This window comes from Bombina bombina, chromosome 4 (genome assembly GCF_027579735.1).
Source record: "Bombina bombina isolate aBomBom1 chromosome 4, aBomBom1.pri, whole genome shotgun sequence".
In the NCBI taxonomy this organism is placed as follows: Eukaryota; Metazoa; Chordata; class Amphibia; order Anura; family Bombinatoridae; genus Bombina; species Bombina bombina.
In genome coordinates, this window is record NC_069502.1 from 1,110,227,977 (window position 1) to 1,110,249,119 (window position 21,143).

General features: G+C 36.3%; 1 protein-coding gene across 2 annotated transcripts in view; it reads left to right on the forward strand.

Annotated features, from left to right (window-relative positions):
* Window positions 1-21,143, forward strand: part of HHAT (hedgehog acyltransferase) — a 1,153,474-nt gene that overhangs the window by 744,101 nt on the left and 388,230 nt on the right. For both annotated transcript variants that reach the window (XM_053712382.1, XM_053712383.1), the window contains one exon: window positions 3,281-3,425. In XM_053712382.1, the coding sequence (XP_053568357.1) occupies window positions 3,281-3,425 (145 nt within the window). The remainder of the gene's footprint in view (window positions 1-3,280; window positions 3,426-21,143) is intronic.

The window sequence follows — 21,143 nt, forward strand, 5'->3', positions numbered from 1 at the left end:
GAAGCTTGTCAGAGGTTTAAAAATTAATTTTACTGCCAAACTATTTGGATATTTGCTAAGCATTAATGGCTTCAATATCTTACCGAGAGTGAATCCTAAATCTGTAATTGAGACATCACTGTCTATAGATGTGGTCTACTCGGAAGTACAATGCACATTTCCATTATTTCATTTGCAGCTCTTATTTGGATAAGTTACTAAATCTATTTGACTTTATTTAGATTTTGACTGTAAATGGATTCAGCCACATTAACGCTGTTACTCAGTGGTGCCATTTTGATGTGTGCAGCCATTACAAAGTGCATTAAAGAACCATCGATATTAACAATATAATTCCCGCTTATTTAAATCCAAAAATACTTCTGCAAATATTTGATCACTCAGGAGTTGCTAATGTATATGCAGGTTTTTTTGTAGGTCTGATTTCCTAAAGGTATTTGCTGCTGTGCAGAGTGCTACAAAATGGTTACCTGTTTGTATTTTGATTTATATATCATAAAGTTGGAGATCACATATAATAGAAGTAATTGCTTCAAAGACTCCAATCTGCAGCTCAAGGCTAACTACTGAGAACTAATAGAGGCCGTGTAAGTAGCCTTCCAATCTATGGCAGCGTTTGTTACATGGGTAATTAGTAGAGAAACAGTTCTCAAATATTTTTTAAAGGGATATGCAACTCTATTTCTTTCCTAAGATATGGTGAGTCCACGGAATCATCAACTACTAGTGGGAATATCACTCCTGGCCAGCAGGAGGAGGCAAGGAGCACCACAGCAAAGCTGCTATATATGTCACTTCCCTTACCCATAATCCCCAGTCATTTTCTTTGCCTGCGGTGCAAGGAGGAGGTGAAGTTTTGGTGTCTGATCTTCAATCAAGATTTTTTTTATTTTAAAGCAGAGTAGGTTTGCTCTGATCTTTCTAAAGGGTTTAGCCTTAGCCCATGTCAGTCTCTTCAGTAGGGCAGTGGTGACTTTTAAGCATTTGGGAACTTGTGAGGTATAATCCTCACTGCGTTTTCCCAAACATTTTGCTGCCTGAGTAAGGAAGAATGTCTTGAAGGAAGAGTTCGGGATTTTATATTCTGTCAGACAACTAACTACACAAATCTGAGGTTGCTGGGGGAAAAAAATGTAAACTATAGTTCTAGATAAGGTTATTTTAGAGATGTGGAGGACAATCCCCTCAAGGAAGAACATTTTGAGGTCATAGCCTAAAGCTTTGAGACAACAAAACAGAGTGTCTCAACTGGAGGGAGAGTTGTTTAAGTTACTGGAGGACCTTTTTTTAAAGAAAAGAATTAGATAAACATTTTAGAGAAGTAATACATAGTAAGGAGTTTTTTTTTTAATTGGGTAGCTTTTAAAATTCTACATATATGAGTGTGACTAACTGAAACATGTCTGGTTGTTAATAGATCTATATGTTATGCCTAAAGTGTTGGTAAAGTCTAGCTAACATGATTCCATATATGTAATACTTGTTATACATGATAGCCTGACAAAAACATTTAAAAAAGAAAATTGCATGTGATCTTGTACTCAAAGGAAGAAAGATATTTACATCCTTTACTTAGTATAGGATATGTGACTTACAATTCACAATTAATAAAACAAATCAGTCTGGCTACTTTGTAGAAAATGTTCAAGGAAATTTTAATTTTGGTCTAAGTATCTGCAAGTGCAAGTTTCAGCTATAACTGGAGTCAAATGTGTACAGGAGCCATTTGTTTAACCTTTTTTTATTAAGTAGACTTACTTAATCTGCCTATAGCAAAATAAAAAAAAGAAATCCATCATGAGATATTCCTTTAGTTTTGGAAGCCTTAAATGGATATAAAACACTTTGAGATAGTAAAATAAAATGATAAATCGTATATAGAAAAACACTCTGCAATATACTTTCATTATTTATTTTGTCCCCTTTTCCTGTAACTCCATTCTGAAATTGTGAGCTTTTCAGTTCCTGTTAGAAATGGAAGTGCAGAACACTGTTATATTCCACACAGCCATTGGCTGCACACTCTAGTTACCTATTTATAACTGTTCCTAATTTGCCATAGCAGAGAAGGTAACCTAAGTTACAACATGGCAGCTCCCATTGTTTTATAGACACTAAAACTTTACACTTATTTTGTCAATATTTACAAAGCTAATAAAACTTTAAAAATACATCTACATGTTATTATCAGACTATTGTTTTTTCTTGTAATGCATCATTCTATCTAGCATTTATTTAGTGTTTGATGTCCCTTTAATGCTGCCACCATTTAAGCCACTACCTAAAGCGATACTTTGGCATCGTACACCGAATGGTTACTTAAATAAAGGGGATTTACATCGGCTTTCATAGCAGCTTAACTACAAGCATACTATTTTTTATCAAGGCAAAGTAGTCTTGGGTCCTGTTTCGGAGTTCATACATAAAGTAGTACCAGAATTTTACATATCCAAAGACATACGGTTGCCATCTTTTATTACCTAATGCCTCCATAGTCATAAATCACACAATAGAATGGCAAAAGATATCAGGATTTATTGAGAAACAAAGACGAGTGAAATAAGTTAGTTGCAACTTTTTCTTCTAGCCTGGGTTTTTCTAAATTAGAGCGGTGTAGCTTGTATTGTAGAAAGCTACAAGGATATTAACCCAAATTTTTTTCTTTCTTTCATTTTTCAGATAGAGCATGCAATTTTAAGCAACTTTCTAATTTATTCCTACTATCAATGTTTCTTTGTATCTTTATTTGAAAAGCAGTAATGTAAGCTTAGGAGCAGACCATTTTTGGTTCAGCACCTGGGTAACGCTTGCTGATTGGTGGCTAAATGTAGCTCTGCTTTGTAAGGTTTTTTTTTCTATTCTGTAATTTGGGAGCTTTTGCTTGATTCAGATAGAGTAAGCAATTTTAATAACTTCCATTAGTAAATTGTGTGTAGTCTTTTTACATGCAAGTATGTGCAAGAGTTTGATGGCAGTCACATGATACAAAGGGCAGGGAAATTGAAGGAAACGTTGCAATTTGAAAAATTATTCACTTGTTGATTATGCAATTCTACTGTATTTAATGTTCCTTCAATGAATATCAAGACCTAGTAAACTATAGTCCTTTAGCTATCATAGCTATATATATATATATATATATATATATATATATATATATATATATATTCAATACACATTTATTTTGGCACTTCAATTGAAGGAAAGGGTGCAGACTAATACACAGATGAAAAAAGTAAGTTAAAAACATATGATTTCTAACTGTCATGTTTCTTTACAGGGTCAGACTTTATCTCCAAACATGTATCGTCGCGTTCAAGCTGCTGTGTCATCAATCTCCACAGCCTTGTTGATTTTAACCAATATCATTTTTTTGGGAGGAGAAGAAGTTGGAAAAATCTACTGGAGGAGATTGTTCGTACATGGTATGTCTGTTTTATATATTTTTATCCACCGTGATAATGTTATCATCTATCTTAATTGTATTTTATCCTTTTATTAATAATAATACATTCGTTCAGATATTAATACGTTTTTGGTTTAAAATACCTACAATTTCCTTACCAAGATCATAAATCACAAGGTATAAGTCATATAAACAATAAATACCAATGGATCAGATTTAGTTTGGGATGTGACTGCCTTTTTTGATTAAATAGTTTTGATATTTAAACTATGGGATTATTTATGTTACATTCCAATTTAGTATGTAGGTTTTTAGTATTGCACAGACTGTGTTCAAGTGTAATTTTTTTTGTTTTTTTTTGTATTGATATTGTTTATACTTTTATTTGGTGAGTCAGAAAATCTTTGACGTTGTATTTCTACCTTACTAGTAATATGTTATTATTTTGTGTACAGTGCATATATTGTTAATGAATGGGCAGTTTGCCATTATCCAAATGTCAATTTATTTGGAGATTGTTTTTTAAAAATTGTCATATGATGTCTCCTGTATGTGTCTATTTATGAACAGATGGTATCCTTGGTCAACATGTATCTGTCTGTTATACAAATGTTTTTCTAATTCAGATAACAAAAAAACAAAATTTATGCTTACCTGATAAATTTATTTCTCTTGTGGTGTATCCAGTCCAGGTAATTTTGTTTTCTCTTGTAAGGTGTATCCAGTCCACAGATCATCCATTACGTGTGGGATACCAATACCAAAGCTATAGGACACGGATGAAGGGAGGGACAAGGCAGGCGCTTAAACGGAAGGCACCACTGCTTGCAAGACCTTTCTCCCAAAAATAGCCTCCGAAGAAGCAAAAGTATCAAAAGTATCGAATTTTGAAAAAGTATGAAGCGAAGACCTAGTCGCCGCCTTACAAATCTGTTCAACAGAAGCCTCATTTTTAAAAGCCCATGTGGAAGCTACCGCTCTAGTAGAATGAGCTGTAATCCTTTCAGGAGGCTGCTGGCCAGCAGTCTCATAAGCTAAGCGTATTATACTCCTTAGCCAAAAAGAAAGAGAGGTTGCCGAAGCCTTTTGGCCTCTCCTCTGTCCAGAGTAGACAACAAACTATGCAGATGTTTGACGAAAATCTTTAGTAGCTTGTAAATAAAACTTTAAAGCACGAACCACGTCAAGATTGTGTAAAAGACGTTCCTTCTTTGAAGTAGGATTAGGACACAGTGATGGTACAACAATCTCCTGATTGATATTTTTATTAGATACCACCTTAGGTAGAAAATCAGGTTTGGTACGTAACACTACCTTATCTGCATGAAAAATGAGATAAGGGGAATCACATTGTAAAGCAGATAACTCCGAAACTCTTCGAGCCGAGGAGATAGCTACTAAAAACAGAACCTTCCAAGATAAGAGCTTAATATCTATGGAATGCAAAGGTTCAAACGGAACCCCTTGAAGAACCTTAAGAACTAAATTTAAACTCCAAGGCGGAGCAACAGGTTTAAACACAGGCTTGATTCTGACTAAAGACTGACAAAACGCCTGCACGTCTGGAACCTCAGCCAGAAGTTTGTGCAAAAGAATAGACAGAGCAGAAATCTGTCCCTTTAAGGAACTAGCTGACAAACCCTTCTCCAATCCTTCTTGGAGAAAAGATAATATCCTAGGAATCCTGACCTTACTCCATGAGTAACCCTTGGATTCACACCAATGAAGATATTTACACCATTTCTTATGATAGATTTTCCTGGTGACAGGCTTTCGCGCCTGTATTAAGGTATCAATGACCGACTCGGAGAAACCACGCTTTGATAAAATCAAGCGTTCAATCTCCAAGCAGTCAGCCGCAGAGAAATTAGATTTGGATGGTTGAAAGGACCCTGAAGTAGAAGGTCCTGTCTCAGAGGCAGAGTCCATGGTGGAAAGGATGACATGTCCACCAGATCTGCATACCAAGTCCTGCGTAGCCACGCAGGTGCTATCAAAATTACCGATGCTCTCTCCTGCTTGATCTTGGCAATCAGACGAGGGAGCAGAGGAAACGGTGGAAACACATAAGCCATAAGGACCAAGGCGCTGCTAGAGCATTTATCAGCGCTGCCTTGGGATCCCTGGACCTGGATCCGTAACAAGGAAGCTTGGCGTTCTGGCGAGACGCCATGAGATCCAGTTCTGGTTTGCCCCAACGTTGAATCAACTGTGCAAACACCTCCGGATGGAGCTCCCACTCCCCCGGATGAAAAGTCTGTCGACTTAGAAAATCTGCCTCCTAGTTCTCTACTCCTGGGATATGGATAGCTGATAGATGGCAAGAGTGAATCTCTGCCCATCGAATTATCTTTGAAACCTCCAACATCGCTAGGGAACTCCTTGTTCCCCCTTGATGGTTGAAGTAAGCTACAGTCGTGATGTTGTCCGACTGAAATCTGATGAACCTCACCTTCAGAGAGTTCCAGACTGCACCCCAGCCCAGAAGGCTGGCATCTGTTGTTACTATTGTCCAATCTGGCCTGCGGAAGGTCATACCTTTGGACAGATGGATCCGAGATAGCCACCAGAGAAGAGAATCAATGGTCTCTTGATCCAGATTTAGTAGAGGGGACAAATCTGTGTAATCCCTATTCCAAAAACAATGGGGCTCTACTATATCTAAGTAGTGTGTCCAGAAATAAGGTGCGCCTAATTTATGCTATTTCAAAAAAGTGATAATATGGATAGATCCTAAGTTTTATATCTTACAAAAAATAAACAATATGAACTGTATAATTATAAATACAAATACATAACAATAGTCACCACAGTCATATGGTTAGGAAATATACATCCATAGATGCAAGTGAAAGTCCCAATATAGAGTGATGTCCAATCTGGAAATGATGTCCCAAAGGATAGCTGCTCTCTCCAAAGATGTTGAAAAAGAGATGACTGCGTTCTGTATAGAAACAAAAAAAGAAGAGGCGCTCTGGTGCAGATGATCCTTGGCTACAAATGATTCTAAACTAACAGTTCAGAGTAATACTCACAAAGATGTTTGCACATGCAGTGCAATAACAGGTGAGCCGAAGCTTCAGAGCCGCTCGGCTGACTCGCTAGAGGGTGAAATCAGCTGTTCACTGGGTAATCACTTCACCAACGATGTGGGGAAAAAAGATACCTATGACATAAAATATAGATACCGCCCTTGGTGCAGATTATCCCAGGCACAGAATACACATACAACAGATGTCGAGAAGTTATACTCACAAACGGAGTTGCACAAGCAGTGCAATATCAGGCGTGCCGAATCTTAAAGAGCCGTTCGGCTGACTCCCTGAGGCCTGTACAGCTGCTCCTGGATCGTTGGAGGAGTGGTGGAAAATAAAGGTGGATATGCCGATAGAGGTTAATCCAAGCAAGGGATCAATAAGGCAAATAGAACAATTCACCAGCAAGGTAGACAAAATAAAAGTATTTATTAAAAATATAAAAATTACTTAGCAACGCGTTTCTCGGCTAACATGCCGTTTCATCAGGCTACATAATTCTAAGAGCTACCTTGCTGACTTAAAAGGACTGACAGGACCAATCAAAACCCTGAAAATTCACACACCTCCCTTGCTCAGGTGTACTATCTGATTACAGGGTGTCGCCCTGAGATACATAGCACTTTTGTTAAAAATGAATACAATTTATACAAACTTCAAAAAAATCTTTCTATATATACAAGGGCAATTTAACATGAATCGATAGCAAGTTTTAATCTCAATAATTGTAACAATAATATTTAGATATTTCAGTCTTACAAACAATATAACAATATAAAAGAAATACGATATAATAATCAGATATTTATAAATATAATAGATGAATTCTCAGTAATAAATTTATAATAAACATATAAATCATATAATAACAAATTATATATAAATACAAGAATAAATACTAAAAAAATATATAATTACTAAAAATATATATAAAGCCATATAATCAATCATATTACTACATCTAATGGTCGGATTAGAACTCACGACCTAGTGGCTGGGAAACCATCAACCCAGCCACTAGGCTATAAGCGGGCTTCTGATGCAAGTGTTCATAGTGTACTGAATGTATCTTGACAATGCTGTGACTGGTGCAAGTGGTGCATTATACAAAATAAACGTGTGTGTGAAAAAAGGTGTATAAATGTGATGTACTTGTGCCTAACAGATAGTGGTATTTACCTTTATAGTGATGTACATATAAGGAAAGCAAAAGATGTACCATTATGTGATGGATTGCTATGTGTGGCCATAGCAGATATGTGTGACATGTTGGTTAACATACTAGTGTGATGGCTAAAAATAAAATAAGAATTGACTAAAAGCCAATATTGGAAGGGGATACTAGTAATTATTATAGTGCTAATATGTTAATAATTTGCTAAAAAGATATTATGAATGATTATTAAGAATACTTGATGTATTCATATGACATATTTACTATGTTAATGTATTCTTAATGTGACAGTATTAAGCCACTATATATAATGTGATATATATTAGTATTAAACATTGACTAGATTGGATCTCCCGACCTCATAGTATAAATATCTAACAAGCTAACCGCTAGGCCATGACTGCCTGTGTGCAAAGAGTGGTCAAATAGTTAAAATACTAATGTGGTGCCTAAATATAAATATTGACTGATAGCCAATATCATAAATAATATTGATTATTAAAGTGCTAATGTATTAAAAGATTTTTAACTAAAAAGATATTGTGGGTGAATATTAAGAATGCTCCGTTTACTCGTGTGACATGTTTGATATGCTAAATATATTCCTGATATAGCAAAATTGTGCATCTATATTGTTAATTTAAAAGATAAAAAATTAAAAAAATATAAATAAAATTTAGTATAAATTAATACTAATAAACAATAATGGCCAGATTTGAACTCCTGACCTAATAATATAAAGACTATCAACCTAACCACTAGGCCACAACTGCATGTGTACCAAGATTGGTCGAATTTTCTTATAATCAGCTGTATATGGTCTATTAAGATTATTCATATGCTAATTCAATACTATACTATTACATAAGATAGGGGTAATTTTGATAGGCAGAGAGAGATTATATAACAGCTTTATACTTTTAGTTAATAAATATAATCTAGAGGGCTGCCAAATCTACATTAATCTAAAAGGCTGCCAGATCTACATTAAGGTTAAGTCCTAATGGGTGTAAAGTTTTTAGTTTATGAATCCAAAAAGTCTCTCTCTGCCTAAGCCTCAAAAATCTATTATATGTATGGGATGGTATAATTTCTTCTATGGGTATTATAGTGTAACAATTGGGGTCCCCTTTGTGATTTTTATGGCAGTGTTTAATAACACTGTGTGATTTCTTGTTTTTTAAAACACTACAATAATGCTCTGACCACCTATGGCTCAATCGTCTAATAGTTCGGCCGATATATTGAATCCCACAAACACAAGAGATAAGATAAACTACATATTTTGAAGCACAAGTCATTCTACTTTTGATCTTGTAAGTTTTTTTGTCTACAAAGGATTGAAACACATGAGTACCATGTCCTATGTGATCACACATTTTACATCTGGATGCTCTACATTTGTATATTCCTCTGCCCTTTATTTGGGAATTCAAATTTCTTCTATTCTTAGATTTATGATTTTCTTGTTTGGCCTTGTGTTTTACTACTTTACTAGGTGCCAAAATATTTTTAAGATTTGGGGCCTTTCTATACACAATGGAGGGAGTATCTCCAATTAGATCCTTTAAAATAGGGTCTCTTTTCAGGATTCTCCAATGTTTTTGGAAAATTTCACTTATATGTTTATAATTACAGTTATACTGTGTAATAAATCTTATTTCAATAGGTTTATCATCTCCCCGTTGGATATTATGGTTTTTGTTAAAGTATGTCTCTCTATTTTCATTTCTAGCTCTTTGATAACTAGAATTAATAAGGTCTGTTGGATAATGCTTTTCCATGAATCTCTCTTTGAGCGTCGTACTCTGCTTATCATAATCCGATATTAGGCTACAATTGCGCCTTATCCGTTTAAATTGTCCGTATGGGACATTCTTTTTCCAAGGATAGTGGTGATTACTTCTAAAATCTAGATAGCTGTTGCTATCAACAGTTTTGAAATGGGTTGAACTATCTATTCCACCCAAATTATTAAAACGCAGGGATAAATCTAAGAAAACCACACTCTCCTTATGTATACAACTAGTAAATTTCAATCCTCTGTTATTGAGGTTCAGGTGGTCTACAAATTCTAAAGCTCTATCTTGAGTGCCATTCCAAATGAAAATTAAATCGTCTATGAACCTACCATAGAACACCAGGTTCGCCCCAAATTCCGATTGGTAGATGTAACTATTTTCAAAGCTCCCCATATATAGATTAGCGAAACTCGGGGCGAACCTGGTGCCCATGGCGGTTCCTTTTATCTGCAAATAATATTCATCTAAAAATAAAAAATAATTGTGCTGTAAAACAAATAATATAAGTTGTAATATAAATTGTTTTTGTAATGGGGGATATATTGGTCTTCTTCTAAATAAGCTGATATAGCGTTCACACCCAAATCATGAGGAATATTGGAGTATAAAGCCTCCACGTCACAAGTAATCCATATATAGTCATTAGTGATCGGTATACATCTTAATTTATCCAATAGATCCATAGAATCTCTAATATATGATTCCAAGTTAATTACATACTTTTGAAGGAAGTAATCTATATAAGCTGATACATTCTCAGTGAGACTACCTATGCCCGCTATTATTGGTCTGCCCGGAGGGTTGACAGTATCCTTGTGGATTTTGGGCAGATGGTAATAGAAGGCACAACTAGGCTCACTGGGAATCAAAAATTCCTTTTCTCTCTTAGATACAATGCCTTCTTGATGGGCGAAATTAATTAGACCTGTCAAAGTTTTTAGGTATTTGGGGGTAGGATCTTCTTTAAGGGGAGAGTAATATGATTTGTCCATAAGAATTCTATTTGCTTCTTTAATATAATCCAAATAATTTTGAAGGACAATACCTCCCCCCTTGTCTGCTTGGCGGATTATCAGTTCAGCATTATTCCTTAGTGTTTCAAGGGCCTTAATCTCGTTGGGAAATAGATTATGTTTAGAAATATTTTTAGGGAGCTGTTCCAATTCCTCTAATACTAATTCTTTAAAAATTTCTACATATGTATTGTTTGAAACCTGTGGATTAAAGTTGGATTTAATCCTAAAATTTGTCTGGACATAACCCTCACTTAGTTGTGCCAATAGTGTATCTGGTTCATATATGGGAATGCCAGAAGATATTCTTGTTTCCATAGTATCTGTAAGGATAGGTAATGCATTAGATTCTTTGATTCTTTTCTCAGCGAAGTATTTCTGCATAGTGAGTTTCTGTGTGAATCTGTTCAAATCAACAAATAAATCAAATGTGTTGTGTGAATTTGAGGGACTGTAAGATAAACCTTTACCCAATACCCTAATTTCATCATCTGATAAATTATGTGATGATAAATTGTAAATACCCTTTTTTAATCTTTGTAATCTTGTTTTTTTTATGGTGGACCTACGCCCTCTGCACCCCCGTCTACGAATGGTCTTTTTCCTTTCTGGGGCTGGGTATGTGTGCTGATCGGTTCTAAGTAGCTGGCTATTTTTCGTTGAGACCATGTGTGTATTGGTCTTTGGCGCTGTTCTAAAAAAGCAGCATTATCCGTTGAATTGGAATGGCTATTATCGTGACAGATCTCATTATTCCCAGTAATTAATGGTTGTCTGGGGTTATTACCCCTTGGGGTGGTAGATTCATCCAAAATCTCGTATCTATTATAAGTGAGGATATCGGTAGAGACAGGATGGTCATAAGAGACTCTTCTGTTGGATTCATATCTATTATCAGTGTCATACTGAAGATGTGAGTCATTATGCCATACCGGTCTATTAGAATTATGGCTAGTTTTGGGGGGGTTAATGGGGTTAGCCATATGATGATTATATGTATCATAGCTTGTTTGAGGGGGGTGGGAGGGACTATTGTTCGTATTAGTGTTGTTGTATGTTCTATTTGATTGTGTTATATTATGGGGTCTATTATAGTGTGGGTTTTTATCTAGAGGTTATCTAGAGGTTATAGCTGCCATTATGCTATCTGTTAATGAACGAGTCAATAAGAGATTAACATTAGTCGCAACTGTTTCTCCCACCAACCCTGCACTCTGTGAAAATATCAATATAGATAGTTTATCAATACACTCTTCCTTCTCCAGATTGGAGGAACTTATTAACATAGAATGCAGGCATTGGTGGGATGCTGAAATGTTACGTAAATACATAGAGAGAAAACAAATCCCTAGAGGATTAAGAATTTTTAAAAACTGCTCATTCAAGGATGATGCCGAACTGTCCTCCAAATGGGAGGAAGCTCTAGGAGATTGCTCAATTCGTTTGATGAAAATCTTAATATCCCATAGGGAAGCATTAGTAGCAAAAGTTACGATTGAGATTGAAAAATTACAAATACATTTAGAACAATTTAAAACTTCTACAGAATATGAAGAACTAAATAAATTAACATTACAGAAAATCGATAACTATCAAAGAGAACTCATAGAAAATAAAAATAAGAAACTATTACGTGATGAGGGGGATTATAATAGAGGAGAAATACATACTTATAACCATGGGAGATCCAGAAATAGAAATAGATTCAATAATAAACAAAACTTCAACTCACATAATAATCTCCAACAAGGGAATACTAAAGACACCACTGCACCAGCAAATTTGCCCCCCTCACAACAAATGAATAGGCATCATATCAGTCATAACAACTTTAGAAATGCCGAATGGACAGTTGTTGATAGAAGAAATAGTCACACAAATAGTAGTAATACCAACTCTCATCACAACAGCTATAGGCAGGATAGTAATACCACCCCATATCATAATGGTTATAGGAATGGTGGACACAACAACCCACACTATAATAGACCCCATAATATAACACAATCAAATAGAACATACAACAACACTAATACGAACAATAGTCCCTCCCACCCCCCTCAAACAAGCTATGATACATATAATCATCATATGGCTAACCCCATTAACCCCCCCAAAACTAGCCATAATTCTAATAGACCGGTATGGCATAATGACTCACATCTTCAGTATGACACTGATAATAGATATGAATCCAACAGAAGAGTCTCTTATGACCATCCTGTCTCTACCGATATCCTCACTTATAATAGATACGAGATTTTGGATGAATCTACCACCCCAAGGGGTAATAACCCCAGACAACCATTAATTACTGGGAATAATGAGATCTGTCACGATAATAGCCATTCCAATTCAACGGATAATGCTGCTTTTTTAGAACAGCGCCAAAGACCAATACACACATGGTCTCAACGAAAAATAGCCAGCTACTTAGAACCGATCAGCACACATACCCAGCCCCAGAAAGGAAAAAGACCATTCGTAGACGGGGGTGCAGAGGGCGTAGGTCCACCATCAAAAAAACAAGATTACAAAGATTAAAAAAGGGTATTTACAATTTATCATCACATAATTTATCAGATGATGAAATTAGGGTATTGGGTAAAGGTTTATCTTACAGTCCCTCAAATTCACACAACACATTTGATTTATTTGTTGATTTGAACAGATTCACACAGAAACTCACTATGCAGAAATACTTCGCTGAGAAAAGAATCAAAGAATCTAATGCATTACCTATCCTTACAGATACTATGGAAACAAGAATATCTTCTGGCATTCCCATATATGAACCAGATACACTATTGGCACAACTAAGTGAGGGTTATGTCCAGACAAATTTTAGGATTAAATCCAACTTTAATCCACAGGTTTCAAACAATACATATGTAGAAATTTTTAAAGAATTAGTATTAGAGGAATTGGAACAGCTCCCTAAAAATATTTCTAAACATAATCTATTTCCCAACGAGATTAAGGCCCTTGAAACACTAAGGAATAATGCTGAACTGATAATCCGCCAAGCAGACAAGGGGGGAGGTATTGTCCTTCAAAATTATTTGGATTATATTAAAGAAGCAAATAGAATTCTTATGGACAAATCATATTACTCTCCCCTTAAAGAAGATCCTACCCCCAAATACCTAAAAACTTTGACAGGTCTAATTAATTTCGCCCATCAAGAAGGCATTGTATCTAAGAGAGAAAAGGAATTTTTGATTCCCAGTGAGCCTAGTTGTGCCTTCTATTACCATCTGCCCAAAATCCACAAGGATACTGTCAACCCTCCGGGCAGACCAATAATAGCGGGCATAGGTAGTCTCACTGAGAATGTATCGGCTTATATAGTTTACTTCCTTCAAAAGTATGTAATTAACTTGGAATCATATATTAGAGATTCTATGGATCTATTGGATAAATTAAGATGTATACCGATCACTAATGACTATATATGGATTACTTGTGACGTGGAGGCTTTATACTCCAATATTCCTCATGATTTGGGTGTGAACGCTATATCAGCTTATTTAGAAGAAGACCAATATATCCCCCCATTACAAAAACAATTTATATTACAACTTATATTATTTGTTTTACAGCACAATTATTTTTTATTTTTAGATGAATATTATTTGCAGATAAAAGGAACCGCCATGGGCACCAGGTTCGCCCCGAGTTTCGCTAATCTATATATGGGGAGCTTTGAAAATAGTTACATCTACCAATCGGAATTTGGGGCGAACCTGGTGTTCTATGGTAGGTTCATAGACGATTTAATTTTCATTTGGAATGGCACTCAAGATAGAGCTTTAGAATTTGTAGACCACCTGAACCTCAATAACAGAGGATTGAAATTTACTAGTTGTATACATAAGGAGAGTGTGGTTTTCTTAGATTTATCCCTGCGTTTTAATAATTTGGGTGGAATAGATAGTTCAACCCATTTCAAAACTGTTGATAGCAACAGCTATCTAGATTTTAGAAGTAATCACCACTATCCTTGGAAAAAGAATGTCCCATACGGACAATTTAAACGGATAAGGCGCAATTGTAGCCTAATATCGGATTATGATAAGCAGAGTACGACGCTCAAAGAGAGATTCATGGAAAAGCATTATCCAACAGACCTTATTAATTCTAGTTATCAAAGAGCTAGAAATGAAAATAGAGAGACATACTTTAACAAAAACCATAATATCCAACGGGGAGATGATAAACCTATTGAAATAAGATTTATTACACAGTATAACTGTAATTATAAACATATAAGTGAAATTTTCCAAAAACATTGGAGAATCCTGAAAAGAGACCCTATTTTAAAGGATCTAATTGGAGATACTCCCTCCATTGTGTATAGAAAGGCCCCAAATCTTAAAAATATTTTGGCACCTAGTAAAGTAGTAAAACACAAGGCCAAACAAGAAAATCATAAATCTAAGAATAGAAGAAATTTGAATTCCCAAATAAAGGGCAGAGGAATATACAAATGTAGAGCATCCAGATGTAAAATGTGTGATCACATAGGACATGGTACTCATGTGTTTCAATCCTTTGTAGACAAAAAAACTTACAAGATCAAAAGTAGAATGACTTGTGCTTCAAAATATGTAGTTTATCTTATCTCTTGTGTTTGTGGGATTCAATATATAGGCCGAACTATTAGACGATTGAGCCATAGGTGGTCAGAGCATTATTGTAGTGTTTTAAAAAACAAGAAATCACACAGTGTTATTAAACACTGCCATAAAAATCACAAAGGGGACCCCAATTGTTACACTATAATACCCATAGAAGAAATTATACCATCCCATACATATAATAGATTTTTGAGGCTTAGGCAGAGAGAGACTTTTTGGATTCATAAACTAAAAACTTTACACCCATTAGGACTTAACCTTAATGTAGATCTGGCAGCCTTTTAGATTAATGTAGATTTGGCAGCCCTCTAGATTATATTTATTAACTAAAAGTATAAAGCTGTTATATAATCTCTCTCTGCCTATCAAAATTACCCCTATCTTATGTAATAGTATAGTATTGAATTAGCATATGAATAATCTTAATAGACCATATACAGCTGATTATAAGAAAATTCGACCAATCTTGGTACACATGCAGTTGTGGCCTAGTGGTTAGGTTGATAGTCTTTATATTATTAGGTCAGGAGTTCAAATCTGGCCATTATTGTTTATTAGTATTAATTTATACTAAATTTTATTTATATTTTTTTAATTTTTTATCTTTTAAATTAACAATATAGATGCACAATTTTGCTATATCAGGAATATATTTAGCATATCAAACATGTCACACGAGTAAACGGAGCATTCTTAATATTCACCCACAATATCTTTTTAGTTAAAAATCTTTTAATACATTAGCACTTTAATAATCAATATTATTTATGATATTGGCTATCAGTCAATATTTATATTTAGGCACCACATTAGTATTTTAACTATTTGACCACTCTTTGCACACAGGCAGTCATGGCCTAGCGGTTAGCTTGTTAGATATTTATACTATGAGGTCGGGAGATCCAATCTAGTCAATGTTTAATACTAATATATATCACATTATATATAGTGGCTTAATACTGTCACATTAAGAATACATTAACATAGTAAATATGTCATATGAATACATCAAGTATTCTTAATAATCATTCATAATATCTTTTTAGCAAATTATTAACATATTAGCACTATAATAATTACTAGTATCCCCTTCCAATATTGGCTTTTAGTCAATTCTTATTTTATTTTTAGCCATCACACTAGTATGTTAACCAACATGTCACACATATCTGCTATGGCCACACATAGCAATCCATCACATAATGGTACATCATTGCTTTCCTTATATGTACATCACTATAAAGGTAAATACCACTATCTGTTAGGCACAAGTACATCACATTTATACACCTTTTTTCACACACACGTTTATTTTGTATAATGCACCACTTGCACCAGTCACAGCATTGTCAAGATACATTCAGTACACTATGAACACTTGCATCAGAAGCCCGCTTATAGCCTAGTGGCTGGGTTGATGGTTTCCCAGCCACTAGGTCGTGAGTTCTAATCCGACCATTAGATGTAGTAATATGATTGATTATATGGCTTTATATATATTTTTAGTAATTATATATTTTTTTAGTATTTATTCTTGTATTTATATATAATTTGTTATTATATGATTTATATGTTTATTATAAATTTATTACTGAGAATTCATCTATTATATTTATAAATATCTGATTATTATATCGTATTTCTTTTATATTGTTATATTGTTTGTAAGACTGAAATATCTAAATATTATTGTTACAATTATTGAGATTAAAACTTGCTATCGATTCATGTTAAATTGCCCTTGTATATATAGAAAGATTTTTTTGAAGTTTGTATAAATTGTATTCATTTTTAACAAAAGTGCTATGTATCTCAGGGCGACACCCTGTAATCAGATAGTACACCTGAGCAAGGGAGGTGTGTGAATTTTCAGGGTTTTGATTGGTCCTGTCAGTCCTTTTAAGTCAGCAAGGTAGCTCTTAGAATTATGTAGCCTGATGAAACGGCATGTTAGCCGAGAAACGCGTTGCTAAGTAATTTTTATATTTTTAATAAATACTTTTATTTTGTCTACCTTGCTGGTGAATTGTTCTATTTGCCTTATTGATCCCTTGCTTGGATTAACCTCTATCAGCATATCCACCTTTATTTTCCACCACTCCTCCAACGATCCAGGAGCAGCTGTACAGGCCTCAGGGAGTCAGCCGAACGGCTCTTTAAGATTCGGCACGCCTGATATTGCACTGCTTGTGCAACTCCGTTTGTGAGTATAACTTCTCGACATCTGTTGTATGTGTATTCTGTGCCTGGGATAATCTGCACCAAGGGCGGTATCTATATTTTATGTCATAGGTATCTTTTTTCCCCACATCGTTGGTGAAGTGATTACCCAGTGAACAGCTGATTTCACCCTCTAGCGAGTCAGCCGAGCGGCTCTGAAGCTTCGGCTCACCTGTTATTGCACTGCATGTGCAAACATCTTTGTGAGTATTACTCTGAACTGTTAGTTTAGAATCATTTGTAGCCAAGGATCATCTGCACCAGAGCGCCTCTTCTTTTTTTGTTTCTATACAGAACGCAGTCATCTCTAATCCCTATTCCACTGACTGAGCATGCAGAGTTGCAGCGGTCTGAGATGTAGGCGGGAAAACGGAACTATGTCCATTGCCGCTACCATTAAGCCGATTACTTCCATACACTGAGCCACCGAAGGGAGAGAAGTATAATAAAGAACACGGCAGGAATTTAGAAGTTTTGACAACCTGTCCTCTGTCAGGTAAATCCTCATTTCTACAGAATCTATCAGAGTTCCCAGGAAGGAAACTCTTGTGAGAGGGGATAGAGAACTCTTTTTTTCGTTCACTTTCCACCCATGAGACCTCAGGAATGCCAGAACAATGTCCGTATGGGACTTGGCAATTTGGAAATTCGACGCCTGTATCAGAATGTCGTCTAAGTAAGGGGCTACTGCTATGCCCCGCGGCCTTAGGACCGCCAGAAGTGACCCCAGAACCTTCGTAAAGATTCTTGGTGCCGTAGCTAACCCAAAGGGAAGAGCCACAAACTGGTAATGCCTGTCTAGGAAGGCGAACCTGAGAAACCGATGATGATCTTTGTGTATCGGAATGTGAAGATAAGCATCATTTAAGTCCACGGTAGTCATGTATTGACCCTCCTGGATCATAGGTAGGATGGTTCGAATAGTCTCCATCTTGAAAGATGGGACCCTGAGAAATTTGTTTAGGATCTTGAGAGCTAAGATTGGTCTGAAGGTTCCCTCTTTCTTGGGAACCACAAACAGATTTGAATAGAAGCCTTGCCCCTGTTCCTCCTTTGGAACTGGGTGGATCACTCCCATAACTAGGAGGTCTTGAACACAATGTAAGAATGCCTCTCTCTTTATCTGGTCTGCAGATAATTGTGAGAGGTGAAATCTTCCTTTTGGGGAAGACGCTTTGAAGTCCAGAAGATATCCCTGGGACACAATTTCCAACGCCCAGGGATCCTGGACATCCTGGACATTACCGGATCGGAGGCTGGTCTTTCATGCTGTCTTAGAGGCAGCAGCAGGCTTCTTGGCCTGCTTACCTTTGTTCCAGGCCTGGTTAGGTCTCCAGACCGGCTTGGACTGGGCAAAATTTCCCTCTTGTTTTGTATTAGAGGAAGTTGATGCTGCGCTCGTCTTAAAGTTTCGAAAGGCACGAAAATTAGTTTGTTTGGTCCTTAATTTATTAGACCTATCCTGAGGAAGGGCATGACCTTTTCCTCCAGTAATATCAGAAATGATCTCCTTCAGTCCAGGCCCGAATAGGGTCTGCCCCTTGAAGGGAATGTTGAGAAGCTTAGACTTTGAAGTAACGTCAGCTGACCAGGATTTAAGTCATAGCGCCCTACGCGCCTGAATAGCAAAACCTGAGTTCTTAGCCGTTAGTTTGGTTAAATGAACAACGGCGTCAGAAACAAATGAATTGGCTAGCTTAAGCGCTTTAAGCTTGTCAAGTATATCATCCAATGGGGTTTCTACCTGTAAGGCCTCTTCCAGAGACTCAAACCAGAAGGCCGCAGCAGCAGTGACCGGGGCAATGCATGCAAGAAGCTGGAGAATAAAACCTTGTTGAATAAACATTTTCTTAAGGTAACCCTCTAACTTTTTATCCATTGGATCTAGGAAAGCACAACTGTCCTCGACGGGGATAGTTGTACGCTTAGCTAGGGTAGAAACTGCTCCCTCCACCTTAGGGACCGTTTGCCATAAGTCCCGTGTAGCGGCATCTATTGGAAACATTTTCTTAAAAATAGGAGGGGGAGAGAACGGTACACCTGGTCTATCCCATTCCTTAGTAATAATTTCTGAAAACCTTTTAGGTATTGGAAAAACATCAGTGTAAACAGGCACTGCATAGTATTTATCTAATCTACACAATTTCTCTGGCACTATAATGGTGTCACAGTCATCCAGAGTAGCTAAAACCTCCCTGAGCAACACGCGGAGGTGTTCAAGCTTAAATTTAAATGTAGACATATCAGAATCAGGTTGAAGCATCTTCCCTGAGTCAGAAAAATCACCCACAGAAAGAAGCTCTCCTGCCGCCATGTCTTGTAAAGTAAACGCCATGGGCGCGCTAGATGTACTTGGCGCCACTTGAGCGGGAGTCCCTTGAGCGGGAGTCAAAGGTTCTGACACGTGGAGCGAGTTAGTCGGCATAACTTCCCCCTTGTCAGTTTCCTCTGGTAATAAATCTTTTAAAGACAGAATATGATCTTTATAACTTAAAGTAAAATCAGTACATTTGGTACACATTCTAAGAGGGGGTTCCACAATGGCTTCTAAACATAATGAACAAGGAGTTTCCTCTATGTCAGACATGTTTAAACAGAGCAATGAGACCAGCAAGCTTGGAAAACACTTTGATAAATGTAAACAAGCAAAAAATAAAAACGGTACTGTGTCTTTAAGAGAAACAAATTTTGTCAGAAATTGAAAAACAGTGATAAAAAGCAGTAAATCTTACGAAATTTTTACAGTGTGTATAATAGACTAACAGAGCATTGCACCCACTTGCAAATGGATGATTAACCCCTTAGTTTCAAAACCGGATCAAAAAAACGATATAAACGTTTTTTAACAGTCACAACAAACTGCCACTGCTCTGCTGTGGCCCTACCTGCCCATATAACGATTTTGAAAGGCACAAAAACCCCTCAGAGAGGTCCCAAGTGTTCAGGAGACTCCTTCAGGGAAACTGGATGTCTCAAGCTGCAAAATCTGATGCGCATTTAGCCGTGAAAATAGGCACCTCCCACCCTGTATTCACAGTGAGAGGGCCTAACAAAACTAACCCTAGGCAAAATCTAGCCAGCCATGTGGAAAAAACTGGGCCCCAATAAAGTTTTATCACCAATATGTATAAAAAAAACGTTTAAAACACTTTCAGCAAACGTTTTATTTTTCAGTAATGTGAGAAAGTAATAAGAATATTACCTTTTACAGCAAGCATGATACAAGTCGTTATTAAATCACTGTAATCAGGCTTACCTTAAATAACTCCGGTATTAACAGCATTATCTAGCATATTCTTTCTCTAGAAAAATTTAAACTGTACATACCTCATAGCAGGAGACCCTGCACGCCATTCCCCCAGCTGAAGTTACCTCTCTCTTCAGTTATGTGTGAGAACAGCAATGGATCTTAGTTACAACCTGCTAAGATCATCAAAGACCACAGGCAGACTCTTCTTCTATTTTCTGCCTGAGGCTAAAATAGTACAACTCCGGTACCATTTGAAAATAACAAACTTTTGATTGAAGATAAACTAAATAAACACCACATCTCTCTAGCTACTTCCTTTTTTGTCGAGAGCTGCAAGAGAATGACTGGTAGTGGCAGTTAGGGGAGGAGCTATATAGACAGCTCTGCTGTGGGTGATCCTCTTGCAGCTTCCTGTTGGGAAGGAGAATATCCCACACGTAATGGATGATCCGTGGACTGGATACACCTTACAAGAGAAATTGGGGATTTGTTCCAATTTTTTTTATTTTTTTTTCCCGGATGAATTGCTTGGCTAGTTTTCCAAGTGATCAAAATACAAAACTGGGAGGCCATCTGAAACTAACATACATTTACATTTATTGT